This window comes from Halichoeres trimaculatus, unplaced genomic scaffold, assembly GCF_033239565.1.
Source record: "Halichoeres trimaculatus isolate MK-OKI-2021-1 unplaced genomic scaffold, fHalTri1.1 fHalTri1_scaffold_4, whole genome shotgun sequence".
In the NCBI taxonomy this organism is placed as follows: domain Eukaryota; kingdom Metazoa; phylum Chordata; class Actinopteri; order Labriformes; family Labridae; genus Halichoeres; species Halichoeres trimaculatus.
Window position 1 is genome coordinate 16,159,062 of NW_027437182.1, and position 24,879 is coordinate 16,183,940.

The 24,879-nt window shown below is 42.5% G+C and overlaps 1 protein-coding gene across 4 annotated transcripts in view; it reads right to left on the reverse strand.

The window, feature by feature from the left end:
• Window positions 1-17,812: 17,812 nt before the first annotated feature.
• The window catches only part of opa1 (OPA1 mitochondrial dynamin like GTPase), a 41,373-nt gene continuing 34,306 nt past the window's right edge, over window positions 17,813-24,879 (reverse strand). For all 4 annotated transcript variants that reach the window (XM_074668220.1, XM_074668221.1, XM_074668219.1 and 1 more), the window contains 2 exons: window positions 19,926-19,999; window positions 17,813-19,830 (listed from right to left, as the gene is read on the reverse strand). In XM_074668220.1, coding sequence (XP_074524321.1) covers window positions 19,935-19,999 — 65 coding nt within the window. In that variant the 3' untranslated portion in view covers window positions 17,813-19,830; window positions 19,926-19,934. The remainder of the gene's footprint in view (window positions 19,831-19,925; window positions 20,000-24,879) is intronic.

Genomic DNA, 24,879 nt, shown 5'->3' on the forward strand with positions numbered 1-24,879 from the left:
TTGTCTTGTATTGTTTTGCAAAGGAATCCGACCATTTATCGTGGAGTCATATAGACATATGGTGACACCTGCCCTATCTCACAGTGATAAAGAATCCTTTAAAAAAGTCCTGGATCCAGAGGGTGATCCGGATCACCTCCAAAATTTAATCAGTTCTTTTTTTTCCCAGTTTGAACATTCCCTGAAAATTTAATTGTTACTTTTTGAGTTATGTTGTTCCCAGACAAACCGACAAACTCTCCCCAAAACATAACCTCCTTGGCAGAGGTAAAAAGTGGCTCAAGTACCTTGTACAAAAAAACTGTCTGTGTTTCTAGGATAAGTGGTTCAAACTGAATCTGACTCTCATCAGACTTTCTGCTGTGAGTCCCCTGTGTGTATGTGCATGTGTGTGTGTGCGTATGCATACGCAAATGTAGGGAACGTGGCAGCAAGCAGCAGTTCCCCCCTGAGGATCCTCGCTCATTACCCAGAGGTCACAGCCCACGCCTGGCCACTTCCTGCCTGACCTCCCTCAGGAGAGCAGTGCATGCTGGGCTATCGATCACACGTGCTGGTCGCAAACAATCCCACTTCCTGTCCCAGTTTTGGCTTGAGACACTGAGAAAGAAACAGGGAGAGAGGCAGTCCTGGCTTCTATCTGCCACTTGCTGTGCTCACTTCCTGGACTCTAACGCTCTCTCTCTGTCTCTGGCTCTCATTCATTAGCCTCCTGACTATTCACCCCGGCCCAGCGGCCCAGCACCACAACTGGGAACAAAATAGTCATTGGTCATCTTGTTCCAAACATCCTCCCACACTCTTTTGTATAAAGGCATGAGTCATAAAAGTTTGAATAAAGGGGTTTTGGGACTTTCTCGTTAGTGCATTGTAGGAAATCTGTGCCACAAGGTGTAACGGTTTCGCATGATCACTAATCAATATCAGCTGAGTGGGATATCTAGGGAAATATAAAAGCCAAAAAAGACTTATAGTTTTGTGAGCTTATTTTTCACCTGAATAGTATTTGGTGTTTTGAAGAAAACAGTAACATTTTTACCCCAGTTTTCCAGCCATTTTGCACTATAGGTGAGAAGTTGTTTAATTTATGCAACATATGACTATGTACATTTGTGACTAGCCAAAAACTAAGAAATATTGAAAATAGACTTATCAGTCCTCTCCATGGAAGTTACAAAAAAATATCAAGGTCTCTTTAGCAAAGTCTTTTTAAGATGGCACAAAAAAAAAAAAAACTTGATTCCATTAAAAGTAGATTTCACACATGTTCAACGTCGAATAAAAAACTTTATCTCTGTAGCATCTGCCACTTCATAATTTTGAGCCAATACAGGGTATTGAGAACCCAGAGAGGACCATTCCTGAAAAGGCAGCTAAAATGAAGACCGATGTGTTGAAAAGCATCTCAGGACATCTTATTGATGCCAGATGGGCTTTGTGAGTGCTAGATTGGCCCCAAGAAAGAGACCTTGCACAAACATTATTGTTTACCAGTGCATAGCCTTTGTTGGTACAGCGTCTGTCGCTCAGACTCCAGCATCCTGCCAAATTAGACCACAACAGCAGGGGTGCTGCGATCCCCGCACTTTCGTGGCTCCTACAGCCCCGTGTCCGGACCGCAAGCCTTTTTTTTTTTATCATTGGTCAGGGGCGGCTACAATGACCCTCCAGGAGACTGACCCCTTGACTCACCACAGGAGGGCTCAGCCAGGCCTGAGCGGGTCAGGCCTGTCCGGGATTGCTGACTAGGACCTGACCCCGGCCTGCTCCCCTTTCGTTGGGTCAGGGCCTGGGCTCAAAAGAGCGAGGTGTCCTGTGGAGAACAGGGGATGAGCAGCTATTCAGTAGAGCTGAACCAGGGGCTGTGTCCGGCTCAGCGCTGACCACCAGGGACTGAGCAGGTCATCTGGGCCAGGCTCCTGCTGCTGGCCACAGATCACAGAGTGAAAGCAGGCATGCTCATTAGGGACGGCATTCTGCTCTGAAGATATGTGTGAAAAGTCCCAATTAGCTGGAATTAGGTTGCACGCTGCAGTGACGACCCAATTTATCATATTGATCAGACTCCTGGTGCTCAGTCGCATTCCTCATATTCACAAAGGAGCACTGGGCAGCAGCAGCACAGTCCATGCAAAAGTAACCCAAGAAAATCCAGATGGATGTCCTCACCATCCAATCCAATCCAATCCATCCATCCCACACAATATATCACACCTGCACCATGAAGAGGACAACTGTAAAACACTGATCCTCATTTTAACCCAGATGGGGTTCAGCCACTGATGTGATGCGAGGTTCCTCTATCTTTTTGTCGCGTTAGAGCACCAAGGAGCATTTTCAATGTGAAGTGAAAAAAACATCCAAAACCCTAACTGGCCACAACACAGAAAAAGTCTGAACAATGAACCCCCAGGGAACCATGACAGGCTTAATAATTTTGTTATGAGATATTTAAATCTGGAGCACAGGGAAGAACTTATCTACGGCTAGATCCACACTTCCTTCAAGTCTTCAACCAGAGATTGTGTCCCCATCCAGCCCTTCACATACACCCCTGGTTTCCAGACTAAAGTGACAAAAAAAAAAAAGGTCAAGAGGTGAACTGATAACACACAAGCACAGGTTGTGCCTTGTTCCATAAGAACTCTTCATGTCTGTCTCCCCCTCATCCATCCATCCATCCATCTCTCTGTTGACACCATGTGACTGAGCTTAGGTTAGGAGAGGAAGCCCCTGTCAAGATAGAGCCCTTATCACAACCAGGTCAGCCCCTCCTGTTCCCATCATCCATCAGGCAGGCAGCCACCTGGATGACTGCTGACCTCGCTACAAACTGATTGGACAGCTGGGTGGAGAGGACACAGGACTGGGTGCGATAGGAGAGATAACAAGCCTGAGCACATTCCTGTAACTCACCATTTTTTCCCTCACCACATAACTGGACTTCAAAAGTCCATCAGTCTTCCTACCACTTACATAAGAACTGTTTTAAAGACCCTAAAAAGGGGGTCAAACGAGAACAAAGCTGTCACATTTGAGCAGAAAATTGATTCTATAGCAGAGTTAAAGTCAATCTGGTCTTTTCAAGACACCCAGGCTGTACTTTTATGACCCATGGAGGTGTGGAAAGCCTCCAAAGCCCCTCAGAGACTTTTCCTTGGTTCCCGCTCTCTCATTTTCTCCACATCCTCCTCCTATTCTGTTTGTTTTGCTTGTATTAGCACCCCGCAGGGCCAAATTATGGATCAACAGAGGAACATCCATCTCCATCCCACCTTAGCCTGCTGCTCGTGCTAAAATAAGTGGCCAATTAACTTGGCAGCAACCGTGCGCGCTTGTCCCCATCTGAGTGCAGATTAATGACCGGCCAACGCTTTCCCTCCCCAGGCCCATTTATCAGAACCAGCAACTAGGTCACACGATGACTAAACACCCAGCCGCCGCAGCCTCTAGGGGCCTCAGGTCCGTGCATCACTGCAGACTCCAATTCGATTTAATTGCTCTGCTTTCTGTTGGCTGTGAGAGGAAAAAGAGACGACTCTGCTGGCAGGTCCCATTAGCCTGTGTGGTGGTGAGAGCTGAGGAGTCTGGGATGTCGTACGTCCTTTGAGTGTGGGTTTGAAAAGGACTTGGAGTCCACTTCATTATAACATACCCACTTAGGAGAAGAGGGACTTTCCCCAGACTGGCTACACTGTCACCTATCATGATTTAAAAGCTTGTCAAGTTACTATGAGTTGGTGCAGGAGTAGAGGAAGAAGAGGGAGAGGGCGACAGCAATGCTTACAGGAGAGGAGTTCAAGTTAGGTATCATGATAGGTCTCATATTTTGCAGTTTTTGCCTCAGTTTCTTGCAAAACTGTCATCAAATTAATCGTGAGTATCTAGAAATATTTCATAATTATTAAATAAATTACCCTAGTGCAGCACACTCTATTAGTTTGAGGTGGGGCGTTCTTATGTTTTGCTATGTTTTTTGTTTCATTTTGTTCCTTTTTTTTTATATAATTGTAAAGAATTTATATAAATAGTGTAATAATAATAATAATAATAATAATAATAATAATAATAAAAATAAATAATTTATGATAATAATTTATGATAAATAATAAACAATAAATAAACAAGTTTCCTGTGGTGAGTAAAACAAGCCAACAGAGGATGATTTAACTTTTGACTAAGTTAGAAAAACTCACTGTGGGCATTTTTTCTCTATATTGGGAAAAGGACAGCTTGATGGAGAGAGAATGGTCCCATACTAGTCAGGATGTTCTGTAAGTAAATTAATCGGTCCAACTATATAGTGACTCTATATCTTTATAATCACTCAATAACCCAACAAAGGATGTGTGCATTAAATTTCAGGAATTTCAATACACCACAGAGGTGAGTATGATGTGACACAACATGCTGCAGCAGAGAAGAAGGCAACGCTTGCAGAAAGTGCAAGCAACTGCAATTGAGCACAAATTTCTTCAGTGTACAAAATAAAAGCATTTGATCATCCAACTGTTTACGATTTTGGTCAGATTATATTAAATAAATGCAAGAATGCTTGTCAATAGCTAGCACTTTCTTTGTGGACAGCAGACTGCTCAGCAGATAGCAAAACTTAGAAAATAAGCCCAAAGTATGACCAAGCCTAAAATCTTAATAAGATGAAAGAGGTTGCTTAATCAAAAGACCTAGATATGATACATTAGTCAGATAAAACTGATGCTATTATATTTTATCTATCTATTATTATATTAAATATTATATTCTGGTATGTGGCAAGGTTGAGCATGATCTTAAGTCAGGAGTAAACCATCACATATCACATCGTTACCAACCATAATATTTCCCTTATAAATGCAACTTATAGGGAGTTTCACCCCTGAAACATAAATGTAGTTATTGATGCCTCTAACACCTGTTCTTTATGTGGCTGCAATAATCAAGATAACGTGTGCTGCAAGATAACAAAAACAGAAAATCCAAATCTATGAAAAACCACACTCGCATCTTAGTCAGCTAACCTTTGCATCACCTCCTCTTTTAACTGAAAACACTCATTACAAAACGTGAACTTTGCAAGCCCTTCAACAGAGAATTAAGAACCTGATTCAATGACGACCCTCATTTTCTCCCTGGCCCGTAGGAATGTGTCTTTAAGTGAGGCTTGTGTGACTTCAATAGCCCTGGCACACCACATCATCTTCCTGGCCACCTCATTGATCAGTGCTAAATGTGATTAGGGGGAGTGAGTTAGCGAGAGATGCTTGATGAAATTAGCCCGGCAGATGGTTGTAATAGAATTACCGTGTGCGGGTCAGTCTCTGAGGGCAGCCTGAAGCTGTGAATCAGGAGTCCGGCAGCATCTTTTTATCAGCTGCTAATTGAGTCCTGAGTCAACAGGAGGAGGATGTGTGGAGCGTGCTAGCGTGTGTCAAAGCGTATGAGTTGAAACCTGGCTTGGTGGGCTCCTGCCGTACACCTGGAAGCTTTTGGACCTCAAGCCAAAGATATATGGTCCATGACACAACACGAGTTTGCTTCTCAGTCGATATTTTACTGTAGGATGATGTCACCAAACAGGGGTGTTTGGTTCTTTTGAACTTTGAAACACTTTGTATGTTGAACTAATGCTGGAGAAGTCATACCAAAAGAAAGACATTAACCCTCAGTACTCCATCAAACGCTCAAAATGTGATTAAAGACAAGATAAGTGAGTTTTTACATTCAATTGGTCTTATCCACCCCTATCTGGCTCTTTATGTTTCTCCATGGTTAGCATGAGGCTACTATCCTGAGACACGTCATTGTATTTTAATGATCACAGCACACGTTACACCCATGGTTGGCTTCCCGTGATGCAGAGCTAGTTTAGTTTCAGGTGGGTATCGATGACATATAAAAGTGCTACGGCCAGTCTGACCCTGTGCTGCCCTTCTCTTTCAGTACCAGGCTTTTCAGACACAGCCGGACAATATCAACTGCTATCGGCTGGCCTCTGAGCCGATTATGAACCGGACCTGCCACAGAGGGCCAGAGCCATGGCTCAACACCACCCACAGCCAACTCCCCCCTCCCCTTACTGGGCCTCTGAAGGGGCCACTAGGGGCCAAGGTCAGCGGCCAGGCTGACCTCTGATCTCCCGCCATGTTTGGACACGTCCGCTCACAAAGCAAGGCCCGAGGCAGCTGATTAGAATATGGAGGGGATGAAAGGGCAAGAGGGCTCCGGACTGTTGCAGGCAGTTGTTTGTGTGTATGTATGCATGCATGTTGTTGGCATGGCGACCTGGTCAGTGACTGCTCGGACCACCAGACCTTTCTTGGGCCTCCCCCACATGTGCAGCTCTTGTCCCAGGTCTCTTTGTTGGGGGACAGGAGGGAGGAATTACACCAGGGATGATCCCGTATTACTGGGCCGGCCTGCCTTTCAGGTTGGGCTTACTTTTGTGTGCTGGCTCTGGTCTTATCCTCCCCTCAGTGTTGCCTCCACTGGGCTGATCCCTTTGATGTCCTCATGTGCTGACCACCACATCGCAACAAATTGTCTGAAAAACTTTTGAGGCATTGTGTTGGATTTTGTGAAAGGTGATGTGCAAAACAAAGACTGAAAGATGAAGGACGACACGTCAGTAGGCTGTGGAAATGTCACTTCTCCTGGTTAATGTTACGATAATCTATTTCAATCGATCTGATTAAAGTAAATAAATGCTGCCAGAGTTTCTGCTACTTTTCCAACTCCTGCAAGGCACAGAAAAAGATCCCAACAGAAATTTGTTTAGCACTACCTGCTGGTTTCACCAGGACGACATCGTCTTTCACTCTCTGAGGCAATATTGTCTTGACCTCAAAATTAGCCTCCTTCATCCTGTGCCTCACAAATACCACGGTTCTTCATGAGCTAATGCAAACAAAATAGTGGACTCTCAAGAGGCTGAGTAATATCCTGTTAGATGAAAGTATCAGATAGCCAGCTAGCAAATGTTAGAAAAACTCGGGGACTTCACACTTTAAATAATCTGTACAATGTATGTGACAGGCGTCAAGTTACATGATGCTAGTTGTGCTAGCTAGGTAGCTAGGCAGCTGGTTGTTGACAAAGACATGGGGTGATGTCATGTGACGTGTAAGAGCAGGAACTAGGTCAGAAACAAGACCTGATACATTTCCTAAAACATTACTTCTCCCTCAAACTTGATCTCTCCTCTGCTGTTATTGTGATGACTATAGAAATCTGAGAAATGTTTTATTTAGATAGATTCCTTGATGATTATCATAGGCGGTATAAAACATGGACGTAGTCTCAATGACATCAGCCGTCTGTTCCTGATACTGTGAAACGAAGCCAATCCACGGATGCAGCCAATTGGATATAATGCCAGCTTTGAGCTTCCTTTCTAACAGATAGAATGCGCCTGCCAGCCATGTGAGCTGAGCTGTGTCTCCGATTGGACAAATAAACGATGCTAATATCTTAAAAACCGTGGAGGTAAAAAAAAAATTATTAAAAATTCACCCTGCCGTTCAGTGTGTGCTGATAGTGAAATTGACCTTTTTGCAGACCCTAGCCGTTTTTTGAACCAGGCTGCAAACCGGCTTTTTAAAGCTGTAAACATCTATTTTTTGGCTTGGTGCATACATGACTTCTGGTATTTCTGCAGCCTGCTTCAAGCAGATTCTCAACAAACTCGCAGCTTTTAGCACCCCAGCACTAACTTAGTTTGCCCAAACTGGATGTTGCCCTTTAATAGTTATGCTGCAAAAAAAAAAGTTGATTCTCTGCAGAATATTTCTTTTTAGGTCATGTTTATTTAAGAGATAAAAGTAAACTATGCATAATAAAGATCATTGATTTTTGCTTGCAATTGGAATACAAGTTTTATTTTTTTTAATGATCACAAACAAGTTTATCTTTTGTTTGATGCACTGAACACATTTTGTGGTCAGGTTTAACTCAAATCTACCTTCCTTTAAAATAAGTCTCCTTTTCTGTCCCTTTAACTTGTTTTTTTGCTTTCTTTTTATTTAAAACTGTTATTCATGTGGGCTTTCAAAGACTACACCCAACAATAAAACTTGTAAAAAATAAATAAATAAATAAAAATAAATGAATAAAACGGACAAAAAATTTTCAGAAACTCATCTGCTTCTTCTTATCTCTGCAGCGCCCCCTACATCCTGCTACTGTCCTCTCCATTTGCACTGTATTAACCTACGACCCACAAGCTAACCTCAACTTGTATGTGTGTGTGTGTGTGTGTGTGTGTGTGTGTGTGTGTGTGTGCGCGTATCCCAAGATGCCTTGTGTATGACCAGCGGCCCATTCCATTTTTTTACAACTCGATGTGCACAGCCACAGGGTTTTTGGGTGAGTTTGTGTGTGTCATGGTGCAGGAATGGCCTGGGGTCTCGCTCTGACGCCCCTGTGTGTACTCATTCAGCACAGAGGTCGTGTGTCAGGGGTCAAAGGGTCTTTAATGGAGGTGGTGGTGGTGGCTCGTGGGGAAGGTTGGGGGTTAGGAGGTACAAATGCCCCAAGGTAGGTAGACTGTCTTAATTGGCCTCTGGAGGCTTCATTGAATGTGTGTTTAAATGCACTTGCATACCTTTCAACAGTGGACATCAACGTCATTATGAATTCACTGACAGAGGACTCCGGGGCCTATAGGACAGGTTTTGAAGTTCTCTTTTGGTATCAAAAGTGTGTTTTTTGTCTGACTTTGGCTCCAAGTGTATGTGTGTGTGTTTATATGGATGTGAGTTAGTGTGTGCCATGTGTTCATGAGTAGGATGTGAGAGAATAGACAATCCAAAAAAAATCTAAATGGTCAAATAAAATAAATTAAGACAGTGCTACTTATGAACCATCATTAATAAATTATAAATATACAGTGTTTGTTAAAAGAGACAACATATGATTAAATCTTAAACCCTTTTGAGCACGTACAGCTGCAGGCCAGTGCCTGTGAGACAAAGACTAAAAGTACACTTTGTTTCTTGATGTTTTTTTCACCTCCTGTTTGGGAGAGCTATTGGCCTATGTGTTTGTGTTGGTGTGTGTGTGTGTGTGTGTGTAGCTGCTTTAGACCTGTTTGCTCAGGGACAGTCAGTCTTGTGCCCTGTGACAACATTATCCACCTATTAAAGACCGGCCGTTATTTACCTTCCTCCTCTTAAAGGGACGGGTCGCGTCCGGCTGATAAAAGGCTGCGGAGTGTCTGTTTCACTTCAGGCTGGAGAGACGAGCACGACTACAGTCACTGAGTGTTGGCAGAGCAAACACTCCTGAGTACCAGGATCACACACACACACAAACACACACACATACACACACACATACACACACAATGTGGGGAAGGACAAACACATAGCCAGACAATAGCTCTGAGAAACAATCTTTAAATCTATAGGAAAACAGTCTCATTAGCACACAAAACCAAAGTGCACAAACACACACAAACCAACCATCAATGCTGGAATTTAAAATCATTTCACACAATAAATTTATCACTATCATACAAGTGCTTAATTCTTTTATGCTAAAAACAAATGATTTAGTTCAATGCAATGATCAGTTTCATTGTTATATTGGCATTTTTTTTGGTCTTCACTTCTTGCACAATTTGACTTTCATTTAGAAAAGCTCAGGGTTAACACAGTGGTTTCGATTCTTACGCCGTCTGTGCTTTTATTTTTAATGTCTATCAATGATGGAAGCCAAAAAATTGGAATTTCAAAAAACAATTTTTATTTAAAAAATTCTGGAAAAAATGAAGCTAAAATTAAGGAATAAAAAGAGCAATTTTTATATATTTTTAGAACTTTTTATGAGCTGTCATGAACCCATTTGCTGTAATTTTATGTTTTTCCAGCTGTTTACATAGCACTCAAGAGAAAACCTCAGTTTTTTAGGCACACTGTTGCTATAATCTAAAAAACACCAGTAACATGGTATGAGCCTCAGTGTCCCAACTGTATGATTAATATCGATTATGGTGGGGCTGATTTGGCCTCGTGGTAAGTTGCACAAGTACAGAGGCTACAGCCTGTGGCCCTGTTGCTCTTGTCATACTTGGCTTGCTCTCCCTGGTTCCTCTCAACAAAAGCATAAAATCTTGAAAAAACTCCTTACTGTGCCTTTAACTCTTTTGCTTTTAGGCTTTAAGTCATTCAAACACACACACACACACACACACACACACACACACACACACACACACACACACACACACACACACACACACACACACACACACACACACACACACACACACACACACAGGGCATGCCCTGGCCTGCTGTTGCCGTTGTCCAGTTGTGTGAAAGCTGTTCTCTGGCAACAGTCAAACAGTCAGTGGGCAGCAGAGCGACCCTGACTGACTGGTTCAATATTTGCTGGTCCAGAGAGGAGACGTGTGGAGGCTGCAGGAGGTCAGGAGGTCAGTGGGGCGAAGCGGTCGGCTTTCAGGCCCAACAAGGCTGACCAGCAGGTGAGCAAACAGAGGCTGCAGAGGAGGAGGAGCTCAACGGTGACATGATAGTACAGACCAGAGATGGATATCACTTTAAAGGTTTGGTTTGGTGACACGATATGCAAGAATCTACAATGGTTTCTTTATAAGACTTAGTAACTCACAATTTTATCCCTGGAAAGCTGCACTCTGGTGACTTCCAGTCTTCAGATTCAATTTCAATTCAAATTTTCATCTAATCTGTAGGATACTTTAAAGACATGAACCAGGAAGTAATGTTCAGGAATCAGGAAGCTTCATTAGTTCCACTAACTGAACCTTCCCAGAGCAGAACTCCACCAATCCTATTTTCAGCTTATTCATGTAAAGGTCATGTGAAAAAACACGTTTGTGTGTGTGAAACAAATGCGCAAGAATTCCTAAAAACTCAAAACATGTAACATGGCAATTCCCCCTGTCTTAATCTGCTGTGATGTCAGGCAGGTTGAAATAGAAAACACTGAACTATTCATTGGGATAAGCCTGTTTCACTGTTTAACTCACAGAACACATGTAAAACAGCCAAGTAAGAAATGCAAATCAAATTAAAAGTGAAAATGAGATCAGGATTTCCTGAAAAGAGACAAAAGCTCACAGACTTGATCACTTTACCAGGCCTGTTGTCATTTCAGATCTGATGCTACAGAGCCACGTCTCAAACATTCACACTCAGGCTTGCTGGCTGTTTGCGTTTGGGTTTAGCGCCTGCTAAGATACTATTGACGGCCAGTCAAGTAATGTCACCAGACCGTTTTTGGTCCGGCCTCACTGTGGCACTTCGACGATGAAAGCGGGCCCTCAGCGTCCCCTATCCAGCAACAAGTGCGGCCCCCTGTCAGCGCCAACCCGCAGGAGGAAGCAGATCAGTCTGACTGACGTAAGTGGTGTGGACAGATACAATTTCAGCCTGGCAACACAGCCGGGATCTGGCAACCCTTCTCTGTGTTTACCTAAAGGCTAAGGCAGCTGAGCCCAGACCTCACCTGCTGGCCTCAGTGGCTGCCATGAATGCTCACATAATCCCTCTAAGTCCATGCAAACCCAGAGCCGCTTCTTGTGCTAAAAGCTCTGAGTCCCTCCCTCGCTCTAAGACCTCCACTCGATTAAGAAACAGTTTGTGCGACGATCACTTTTTCCATGGCAACTTTGCATAACTCCATTCTGCAGGGAAGGAGTTCCCACCCCTCTGGTTACACACACACTCACACTGTTTCTGCATTCAATCACTCAGTCTCCAGTTAGCTTTTGCAGAGGGAGGCGGGTGAAGTGTAACTATCTTTATATCTGACACACTGCAGACTACAATTGAGTCACACAAATCAACTTAACAGGATATTAAAATGAACTGACAGTGATTTCAAACAGATTCCATGACAGTTTGCCATATTGTAATCAAACAAGACACCGCTAAAAAAAAAAACCAAAAGTGCAAGAAAGAAAAACATACACCCGTCCTTGTACAGACAGTTTCACACTTATTTTTTTTGGGGAGGGTCACCCTGTGTGCAAGCAGACGTCCTGATCCTTAGGGGATAAGAGGGAAAATATAGATCCACCATCAGAGGTTTATTAATGGATGCTGCTTCCCTCCACAATGGGCTGACTCATTTATGACATCACTGCGAGAAGATGAGGTCATTTTATGGATGCTTTCAGGGTGGATGTCACTCGTATGGTGAGAACATGCAGTAGTCCTATGCCCACACACACACACAGGATATGGACACAAGACCACCACAGGATTCACACGGTCAGCTTCCTCCAATCCCTAAAATTGAAGCACTGACGACTGCCCTGATTTATAGCTCACACAGAACAAGAACAGAGCTGTCTGTATGTGCGTGTTAGGGGTGTGACAAGAAAGGTCACCGACCTTTGTGACTTGGCTAAAATCCCCCTGGGCCTAATTCAGCATTGGAATGGACCCCACAGCGCAATGGGAAGATGCCTCCAACATAATGAACACAAAAGCCAATTGTGACGCTATTCTCTGCAGGGCAGAAAGCAGCGGGCCCCGGGGACAGTACAAGGTTTTGTTGGCTGAAACGGAGAAGGAAGCATGTTGCTTCAACAAGACCTCTGATAAGATTCACCAGCGGTGACTCAACAGCGGCAGTTTATCTCCCGGGGCGCAAAGTGTTAGATTTACATCCACTGTATGTCTGCACTTGTTGACTGAAGAGCTGATAAGTGTCACTTGTGGATCAAATTAGTGTCGTTCATGTGTTTGTGGGGTCTCTTGACTTCTGAGGGTCACAGAGTGGACTTGTACTGTCCTCTGGTGTTATGGTCAATTTACAAAACAGGGATCACGGGCTCCCTACACTGAAGTGTCACAAACTGGAAAAGCAACTTTCATCATTAATGAGCTTCAGTCACTGTCATGCATGAAAATCAAAACTGAAATAAAAAGCAGAAAGGAAGATATTTCAGAGACAGTGAGCTACATGACATCCACAGACCAACAACCGTAATTAACACCTTTTCATTGTCATACTTAAACCTCCTGAAGATATGTTTATTGGATTATTTACTCATAACATACTCACAGGGATATCCATCCATCACCAATCATCTATCCATCTGCCATTAGGTGTAAGCTGAGGCACACTCCTGGACATGTCTCCAGCCTATATCACAATTTAAAGTGAGGGATAAACCTGAGGAGCATGTTTTTCGACCCAAGGAGGAAACCATGCATGCAAGAAGAAAAAAACAACACACATTCTTACAGCTGATTTCAGCTAGGGAATCAAACCAGAAACCTTCAACAGCCCTAACCACTGCATCACAATGCAGCCCACGACTGTTATAGTGCAAAATTAAGAATTGAAGTTCAGTAAAAATATGACCGTAAAAAAGAAGAGTACCACTTCACAAAGAAGAGAGGTCCAGGTACTGCTTTACTGTATACTCTTAATACTGCAAAGTGACATCAGCTTTCCCCAACTAAATCAAAGCCCCTTAAATGAGTAGGTATTACATGAGTAAAATAAGAATCGGATGGAAATATATAATATAATATATAATATAAATAATATGTTTTCAGAATCTCAAATCAGTGATTTCTATCTTTTCTCTGTACAGTAATCTTGACTCGCACTGTAAAGGAGCATATTAACTTAAATTTCATAAAAAGACCAAAGAAAGACAATATATTAAACATTTAAGACATATGAACTACTTAATTACATGGGTGGGGTTAAATGTTTGATTCTGATTGGTTAAAAACCCCATTACAACAGTTATCTTAATTCTCAGTGGTTAAAAAGACACAATATCAAATGTCTCACACATTTCAGCTCTGCCTGTTGACACTGTGGCGAAAAAAGGTTGTGTCTGATAGCATCATGAATGAATGAATGAATAAATGAATGAATGAATGGCAAGGCAAGTTCATTTGTAGGGCACCATTTATTCACAAGGCAATTCAAAGTGATTTACAGCTAAAATAAAATAAAAATACAATAGGCCAAATAAAATCATTGCATAAAATCATACCATAAACATTAAAAATGATTAATTAATTTAAAAGAGGAGAGTGTAGATAAATACTTTCACTTGTTGTATGCTATGCTAAACAGAACTGTTTTCAGTGGGGATTTGAACATCCTCAGAGTTGGGGCCTGTCTCACATCTTCTGGCAGACTGTTCCAGATTTTGGGAGCATAAAACTGGAATGCAGCCTCACCGTGTTTAGTTCTGACTCTGGGCCCAAGCAGGAGACCCCTCCCTGAGGTTCTCAGATACCGAGTTGGTTCATATGGTTCCAGCATGTCCGAGATGTACTTTGGTGCTAAACCAAGAAGAGACTTGTAAACAAGCAGAGCTGTTTTGAAGTCTGTTCTCTGAGCCACAGGAAGCAAATGCAGAGACCTGAGCACTGAACTAATATGGCCGCAGTTCCCGGTTCTGGTCAGGACCAGAGCAGCAGCGTTCTGGATGTACTGCAGCTGTCTGAGAGTCCAGTGAGCAGGCCGTTACAGTAATCTAACCTGCTGGAGACAAATGCGTGGATAAGTCTCTCTAAGTCAGGTCTAGACACTATTCCCTTAACCCTGGCAATGTTTTTAAGATGGTATAAAGCCGCTGATGTTATTGATTTGATGTGGCTGTTAAAGTTCAGGTCTGAGTCCAATATCACCACTAGATTTCTAACCTGGTTGCTCACATTTAGAGAGAGACTCTGAAGTTGACCGATTACCCTTTCTCTGTGTTTCTGTGGGCCACAGACAATGGTTTCAGTTTTATTTGAGTTCAGCTGGAAGAAATCGTTCTGCATCCACACACTGGTCTGTTGGACGCACGACAGAGTGAGTCTACAGGCCCATGTTCACCTGCCGTCATTGACACATAGATCTGAGTGTCATCAGCATAGTTGTAGTAGGACACATTATAGCTGCATATTAGCTGACCTAATGGAAGCATGTACAAATTGAACAATAGGGACCCCAGGATTGAACCCTGGGGAACCCCACAGGTCAGGGCCATTTGGTCTGAGAAACAGTTACCAATTTCAACAAAGAAAGTCCTGCTCTCAAGATAGGACACCTTGTGATATTTATAAATTGACGTATTTCTAAAGAAACATATCTTTATGCCTTTTTTTGAACAGACCTCATTTTGAAATTTGTTTAAGTTCTGCACTCAGTCTGTTCCATAGTTTAACGCCATGAACAGTGATACAAAAATGTTTTAATGTAGTACGCACATTTTTAACCTTTAGGTTTGCATTTTCCCTTAAATTATAACCACCCTCTCTATCATGAAATATTTTTGGAATGTGTGTGTGTGTGTGTGTATATGGAGAACACCTAACCTTAGATACCTGATGGCTGACCAATCAGGGAAGAGGGGAAGACACCCGTGCAGAAACAGTGAGGGGAGTTGGGAAATGAACCCTGCACACCTGCCTTATCCTCATTCAGTTGTACTTGCATTTGTACTCAATTGTACAATTGTACTACACAGCAGTATTGTCACAAACATCGCTGTTTAACCAGGATCCCATCAGCTGACCACCATGTACGTACATCTGGTTGCCTCCTCCTAACAACTCCAACAGACAGCTCGATAACAGAGGAGACAGAAAGACGAGAACAAAGCCAGCATCGCCAACAAGAGGGTGAACAATTGCTAACACAGCCGCTAATGCCAAAAACCACCCATCCCCACAATTTATTGCCCTTTTCTCATACTTATTCAAAGTTTCCATCATATACTGACCTGCCACACCTCCTGCAAAAACAGCCCTGCATGTGTCTGTGTGATGAGGTGGGGGATTAAAAAAAAGAAGCAACAAGATCGGCCCTTTCTTTTTGGTAAGAAAGACTAGAAATGAAGCTTTGTGCTAGTCCGCTGCTGTGGCATATTTGAAAGGTCTGGCTTGGCTGCTTTTGTGTCACACACATAAAGGGGATTGAAGGAAAACACAAACTGAACCACTGTGCCGTTGTGGCTTTGGCTATTAGTCAACGTGACGGCCTTTGCAGATGCTAATGGCGTATAGTGTGTCCCGGCCGGCCTCCCTCCTCCCAGAACGTGGCTATCCGATAGCACAAAGGCCTTCAGCTGGAGGTTGACTTTTCCCCCTTTCTTTTCACGCCTACTGCAAAGTCATTAGTCTTTTCTCTCTGCTTTTCCCTTGTTTTGAAGAAAACAGGGGGATATAATAGCCGCACAGAAAACAGAAAGTTGACGTGAGGCAGTTATCTCCATGTGTAAAGCCTCAGGTGATGGTAGTAAGGACGAGGCTCCCCCTCTCTTTCTTCCCTCCATCCAAACCTCCCCTCAGTGCTGCCCTTTGAGCGATGTGGAGATGAAGTAACAAGCAGCCTCTTGTGAAAGAAGAGTGGATGCCCAGGAGTGGAGGACCTCTGGACTCTGACTTATTAATCAGGCAGGCCCTCAGCTGCACGCCTGCCTCTCTCTGGCTGCTGCCGCGGGCTGAAGCGTGTTCTCAGCCTGCTCGAGGTTGAGATAACAGCCTGCAGAGTTAAATACTCAGAGGGTTTGCCCAGTCCTGGGGCAGAGGCCTCATCACTTCAGCACACAGGTCAGTGCATCCAGCAGCAACCAGCCACAGGAGCACAGCACACCGTCTCATAGAAACGAACGCTGGTTCAACACGGCTCTCCAAGGATGAGACTGAAACAAAGCTTAAAAGCTAATTGTCTTTAACTTGGCAAATTCCATTTGAAAAAAATACAAGATTAAATGTAATTTAAAAACATTTTGTATGGACATTCATCATGCCTAGAGGCTGATTTTTGAAAGCTTCATTCATTACTGTAGTCTTTCTCTGGCCCAAACTAGCACAACAGCAACCAGCTCTAGCTATACTTTTTAAAGCATGGGCAGCCTAATCGCACGGCGAATAACGTCAATACAGAATATTTATGATACCATCATTGTTAGGACTACCAGCTGACATTGCCACTTGTGTCCCTCTTAGAGTAGATCAGAGTGGTTGTGTTGTGGTTATACCGTTTGTCTCGATCATGTCACTAGACTTTAATCTGTATGTTGAAGCGACACAGGTGTAGTGTAATGAATGTAACATTTCTTTTTGTTATCCTGAGTTTATGTTTTTGGGCTTTCTGTGCCTTTATTCAGAGCGGACAGCACAGTGGGTAGAGCAGGAAAGAGGGTGAGACTGAGGATTGGGAAAAGTTTCCTGCTTATGTGGAAGAATAGTTCCTATGGTGGTCATGAAATTACAAAACTGTATTCTCATTCAGGTCAAATATTGAATGTGTAAATAAATGAACTGTTTACCCAGGTTTATTACCTCCGCCCAGGAGGTAATGTTTTTGGGAGTGTTTGTCTGTTAGTCTGTGAACTACTGATCTTTTGCATGTAATGTCACAATGAGGCTGCGTATTATGTATGCTGTACGTAAACGATCCATGACTTCCCTCTAACTGTGCTTTTACAGAATGCAGGAAGCATGGCTCACCTCATTTGACAAAGTCACCATTTGTTTTCATGGGCTAATACTATTCTGTTACTTTCTGTAACTTTTATGGCTCACAATTACAACTTGAGCACATTATAAACCAAAATGCATTGCAGCAAAATACAAACACAGTTACTTTTGCCATTCACTGAATTGAGCAACTAGTAGATATGTTACAGAATGTGGTCTTTCACCTGTATACATTGTGTTTGCATCAACCATTGGGCCAAAGGTGTCACATTTCAGGTACCAATTGATCAAATTCAGTGCTTAAGTTTGTTGACTAAAAGCTTGAGTCAAAATTTTTTAAAATCTTTTTCCAACTTTATACATCAAATCAGAGATCAGTGAAGAAAAAGGGGCCCTTTTTATTGATGTCAATTTTATTCTCGCTTTTTCCTTTAAACACAAATTTAATAAATAAAGCACATCTGATGGGTGCACCATGCAAACATTAATTTCTACAACATAAAACATAGTTCTGAACCAACACAGCAGTTCTCTTACACATGTGGCTCACTCTGTATGTATGCTGTACATAATAGATCCATGACTTCCCTCTAACTGTGCCTGTACAGAATGCACGGCGCTTTATATATATTTATACCCATATACACATGAATGAATGACTGGGGAGGGCTAGCACAATCACCAACCCCCTTTCCAGTCACACTTCAGAAACTGTTTTGCAAGCTAGGAAGAGAAAGATGATCACAAGGGTACCGACAGAGTCAGAGTAGACCGATGTAAAGACAAGGACGAGGAGGAAGCAGAAGATCAGGAGCTGTGGGGACACTTTGTGCCATGACAGTGGCTTAGTGAGAAGACAAAAGCTCACACATTAAAAAAAATCTAACAGCATGTGAAAGTTTCTTTTTTTCTTAACTTTAAAGGGCAGTTTCTGATAATTTACATTTGTTTTGGTGTCTGGGTGTAGGGTCTTCCTGTATGGGGTCACACACCCTAACTCAAGCAGCATGAAGCAGGAGGTGTTGAGGACCAGTCAGACAGAAGAAGCGGTGTAGAAAAAAAGTTCTTGTGCTACAGAAATGTAAGGAGAAATAACTGCCCACCCAAATAAAAAAGGATATCAAACCAAATGAAGACGAGAAACAAAGCAAAAGAGCCCATTCGACCTGAAGTAAAGGGATCGGCTACTGAACCAGTGAAGTGTCAAAGTTCAATCAGAGCAGATACGAAACCTAAAAACTGACAGTGTCATCATTTTCAAATCAAATCAACCTTCAATCTGTTCAATGACACATTCTTAAATCCTCACTTGAAATATTTAACTTGTGATGTAATACTTTGAGGTGATGCATCTCGATCACTATCATTTAGACAACTGCCATACTGTTATTAATACACGAGTCAACTTCTAGAAACATGCAACAGTAAGGTTCAATTACACTTTTAATCACCAATTAAAGAAGTGACCCAAAGCTATTTTTTAAATTTCAGAATTATCTGATTTGCAGCATGAGGAGAAAACAGATTAAATGTTGTTGTAAGAAGATGGAGATACAAATATCACACGCACACACTCACACAGACGAGAACAAAAGGTAAATCATGTGCATTTGGCAGACATATAAAAAATGTGTCAAAAAAAGCCCCGAAGATCAAATTAAAATAAAACAGTATTGTTTTCAATTACACCAGAGCTGATCGTGTCCTGTTCTTCGGCAGATGCTGCGTTAGAACAGAAGGTGCTGAAGTGAGAGGGAAGGAGGATGAAATCTGACGCTCTATCATTGAGGGATGAATGTAGAGTAAATGAAGAACACAGCAGGAGCTTGGAAGTAAAACTCAAGTGCTTTGGATCCAAAGTGCAACAAAAAAAAATGGTGACTGTAGAATGGACGAAGATTCTTGGGTGTGGAGTGGTTTCATTGCGCTTTTTAGGGGCATCCCGGCAAAATAAATGAAAGGTATTAAACTCAAGACCCATCAAAGAGTATCACTGGTGATTCTTTGTACAGAGATCAGAGTTTATGCATTTCTAATCACATATACACAGATACCATCAGCTAAAAAAAGATCAATGTGTTCCCAGTCTCCATTTATTGAAAATGACAGTCGCTGTGTACTCCTCATTTTCCTCCTGGTAACAGCTCCTCTGCAGGAGTCCCCTCCTGGACAAGAAAGTCGAAGAGAAAGCGTGAAATCAGTTTTTTCATATTTTCCTCCTCTTAAGGTCCGTCTTTCATCAGCAGCAAGGGGGAACAGGAAGCTGAGCGACAAGTTTTAAAATCAGGTGAGTGACGGAGGAGCAGGGTGATGAAGGTCAAAGGTTGTTTGACATATTTAGTCGTCTTTGTTCAGTGCATTTTTTTCCTGTTATCCATGAATTTTCTTTAAACGGTTCCTGTAAGAGAAGAGAAGCGAGAGAAGTTTCAAACACTTTTATCCGACACTTTGCAAATTCCAGTCATCGTCATTTGTCTTCATAGCCACACTTGCCTGCTTCTCTTATTTTTCCTTGTGAAGAGCTTCGATGAAGGCTTCAAGTTTCTCCTGGATCTCTCGAACTTTCTCTGTGGGTAAGAAGAAAAAAGGGAAGTGGTGAGTTAAACCAAAATCAATTTATAAAATACTTAAAAGGTTTTGTTAGCCCATAAAAATCTGCACAGTTTTAATGCTCATAAATATTTAAGTTGTTATTTTGTATACAAAGATGGCAAAAACCAAGATCTTACTTCATAACTTTAATTGCCTTTTTTTTTTTTTGTATGGCAGTGCACAGTAGGGCTGCACCATATGGCTAAAATCCAATATCTCGATATTTGTAGGCTATATCTCGATACATGATATTTATCAACATCGATATTCTGATTTCTCCTCTAAATCACTATATTAATGTTTAATCCAACCCTTTGATGCATTAAATGGCATCAGTATAATGATTCAAGCAGAACTTTTAGTTGGATTTTTAACATTTGAATGCATGTTTCATGTTTTGAACAGTGCACAGCTGATTGCCGTGACTGGACAGCACTCAGAGAGGAAGGGGGGCAGAGTGCGCAGAAAAGCGAAAGTGAAACTCAAAAGCATGTCTCGTTTGTTTCTCGTTGAGGAGAGTTGGGAACCCACAACCCGTGACTGATGAGATGTACAAGCGACTTTCTTCTCTCCTCTCCTAATTTTAAGACACGCATGCGCAGGAGAATTTTTCTGTGTGGGCGGGGGAGCGTGTTGCTCGCTATGAGAGGCGCACCGGCTGAGCAACAGAGAGTGAAACGAGCAAATCATCGAAGCAAAAACCAGTGATACATCGAGTATATTTGATGTATCCCCCAGCCCTAGTGCACAGGATTCAGAGCATGTGAGCGGAGCAAAGCGCTATCAAATTAAAAAAATAAAAGAGCAAGTTTTTTATTTTCAAGGATGGAAAGGTGGAGTGGGGTGCTGCCCTGCTCCAATTTAGCTCTGTTATCACTTACACAAGTCTAAAGCATTCCCAAATCCTGGCCTGGAATAAGAATTTGAAAATATTTTCTGAAGTGAGCATGTGCGGATTGGGATTAGGGATGCACCGATCCAGCTTTTCTGGTCTCGATACCAATACCTGGGCTTTGGGGTATCGACCGATACTGATCCTGATCCAATAACAGTGTTAAATAATAACCTGCATGCTCTACTCTGAGATAAGACTGGTAATGTTTTGAGTAAAAGACAAAAATGAGTACATATGGAATTAATGTTATCAATATTTATTTAAACTAAAATTGTTTAACATCAGTTTGGTTAAAAAATGCTTCAGAATTTACAGAAATGACTGTTTGATTGTAAAACTTTACACCTTGGAGACTAAATCATAGTTTAACCTAAGTGTCAAGTTTGGACTGATCCTATCCCACCGATACCCAATCCAGCTTTAAGGGGCTGGATCAGCGCCGATACCCCATTCCCAGATTGGATCCGTGCATCCCTAAGTGGGATGAGGTCTGGGCGGTAGTAGGCAGCGCGGCGAGGTGGACACCTTTGGGAGCGAGGGGTGGAAATTCTTGCTGCTCCATTCTGCTCAAATGCTCTGACAGGAGTGCAGACTGAAGAAATGCTCCTAAGCTACTTCAGAAACTGCGTTGGGTTCCCTTTTCAAATGGAGCAGCCAACAGACTCCAGTCCCAGTGTGTATCTCTCCTGTATTTTAAACTCACTCCATCAGGAAAAACTGTCTGATACACAACCGTGTATGAGTATTTGTCTTTGCTTCATCACAGAAAAACACCAAATGAAGAAACATGGAGAGAGGTAGCAGGGAATAAACCTTGGAAATAAGAAGTGTGATTGATGAATATTCCTGTCGGTATCATAAATTTGTACAGGTGGAAATTCCCCCACATTTTCACCCAGACACCAGATGGTCCCCTCTCTCAGTGACTGCCCAACCTCAAGCTAGACCTCTTTCACACATCACGAGGATGGCTTGTGTACCCTTTCCTGGTTAGCTCAGACCACATCAAAGCTCACCCTCCCCTTTCATAGCTTGTAGCTCACAGGCACGTTACTAATGGACAGGAGGAGATACCATGAAAACAACAATTCACATGAAAGAGGGGAATCTACTGGAAACACAGTCAGTCACTTCTTTTCATGGTTACACTCCCATTGTCCAGAGAGGAGCACAAGACCAGCAATCCTTCCAGCCAACATGTACTGTCACACGAGATGAGCGAGCTATCTAAAGCAGTCTTAATCGCTGATTAAACAGTGGCTGAAGGAAGTCTGTGGGCCAACACAGAGAAAAAGGAAGCAGTGGCTCTGCATTGCCAGCTGCACCTCCAGGCCCTGGCTGCTCCGGCTTCCCTGTCACCCCTCGCTAATCTGTCTGGATCTCCCCCAAGCACAAACTCAAACAGCGGCTCTGAAGAACAAACTAGCACTGCGCTATCTTGATCAATCAGCCACACGAGATCCATAGGCGACCTTTTGTTGATTGTTTTCCTCAGAAGAGGCCAAGTGAAAACCCAGTTAGAGAGAGGCTGGTCTGTTTTCAGGGAGATAAATCACTGAGGTCTGAACCTCAGAGCAACAGTGTCCTAAGTGTCCATTTCAGGTCGCCACAAAGGTGATAACTTTGTGCGTGCTTTGGAGTGAAACTAAATATGGTACTCGGGGGCTTGTGTGTGCAGCCCCCTTTTGATGGGAGCACGGCTGCTGAGGTATCCTTTTCCTGATGGATGAAAAGCACACGGCTGGAAGAGATGCAGGCACACCCCCACACACACGTCCTGAAACACAAGCAGAGCTAAGAAGAGTGGGAAACACACACGCTGAGACAAACAGGTAGGTAGAAGTTATAAAAAGTGACAGCCAGAAAAGCTCTGCCCTGAAAAAACGCACAGCTCCAACCTGCTCTAATGTATTGAAAACCAGCAAGAGCTGTACAGTCATGCCACCTCCACCTCCTTTCACCTTCCTACACTCTCACCGCTGGCAGGTGGCAGAAAAAAAAATCCCCGGCCTTTGATACTCTGTTAACACACTCAGGCGAAATGGCAGGGCGTTAGGTGGAGATTACAACACCTAATGGAGGTATTAAGGGGGCCTGTCGAGGGGCATGCTGACAAGTCGGTGCAGCAGGTGTGGGGTTGAATGAAACATAACCCTGCGGTGCACCATTCCAGCATGCAGCCCACCGCAGGGCACGGCTCAAAGGCAACTGACAGAGTGGAGTCGTGTGGGCTGTGCGCCCTGACCACAGGACAACATAACTCAATCCAGACCAATCAGAGGAGGATTACCAACATCTGTCCAACCTGGAGAAATGAAAAAAAAAAAAAAAAAAAGGGAAGAGATAGAAGGGTGGAGATTTGGTTGGTGTGAAGAAAGGAGGGTACAGACTGTCAGATCATCAAAACATGGGAAATCCCCTGGCTCAAGCTTCAAAGCTCCTAACAGGGTTCAGATGTGGCCGATGATGCGTTTCTTTATGGAGCCTCCGAGTTTCAGATTCAGGACGCTCCACACGGGTCAAACTTTTCAAGATCATGCCAACTGTTAGGCAGAGACAACAAGCTCTGAGTAATCACAGGGGGCAGAGGCACAGAGAGAGCAGATTAGAGGTATTGTGATTAGGTTTGATTCAATAGGTTGATGGTGAGAGGCTGAAAATCATTTTCCTCTCTGTCAACACCTGTTGCTGAGATGACTGGAAGCAAGCAGGAGCCTCCGGTGTACAAAAGAGAAGCCAACATGAAAGTGTTCCTGAAGTGTCCATTTGAGGCTGGCTGCAACTTGTAGCTCCCCTGTTTGGATAACGTCAAGACCAAGACACTGGGATGAGTCGCGATCATCGTATGAGAGATCCTCCTCTTTTCTTTTTTTGTTGTTACTCCTCAGCCTAGCTGATATGATCATGCTTAACCATGAAAAATAACTCATTTTATTTTTTTATTCATTTTATTTTTTCATTTTTATTAAATAAAAAAAAAAGAAAAATAGAAAAAAAGAGAAAAGAAAGAATAAAAAGAAAACGATATTAAAAAAAAAAAAGAAAAAGAACTAATTTATGTCAAATAGGGATGGCGCCTTTCGCATTTGAAATCAGTACTGGTGCTCACTGGTACCTATTTTCTGTACTTTTGTGTGTGTTTATGTGGCTATACATAATTTATTGAATAATAAAGTCTCAAAGTTTCTTCATTTAACACGTTTATTTCTAAATATATTAACTTGCAATGCTGTGTTCATGTCCAGCATGGAAAATCACCTGCTTTTCCACTTCCTCACAGTCACAACGATGAGTTTAGATTTCCAAATGTGGTACCGTTTGATTTTAGGTGAATTGGCGCTCGGTACTAAAGACGGTATTTGGTCTGTACCATTAAAAGTAGGGATGGAAATCGAAAATCAATTCCTGTTGAGAATCCATAAGACATGGTTCAATCCATCGATATCATAAGCCTTTGTGTTTAACGATTCCCTTATCAATTCTTTACAATATGCAGAGCTGCAGGACCTTACGTCCACTCGTCTGCCGTGGCTATCTTAGCTTAGCAGAAGATAGTACTTAACCAATAAAACTCTGATTCAGGATTTTTATTTTGAAGTTTTACTGAAGAACTAACCTCACAAAAAATGTACATTACTCTCTCACAGGAGATTTCTATTCACTACAGTCAACATGTTATAAATCTCCAATAAATAAAATGGCGCTAGCTTGATGCTAGCATATATGGAAAACTGCACTGATATGCTAAGGGTTAGCATACATTGGTATAACTAGGGCTTCAGAATAGAACTTTAACTTTCAGCAACTGTGACATATCACAGTTACTCTTTGTAAGAAATACTGAAAACCCCAAATGTCAAAATACTTACAGGAAAATAAGAGAAAAGTTAGGTACAGGCTCATGGCTGGCTTCATAACTACGGCAAGGTTCCAAACAACTTAAAATAATGCTTTAACCAC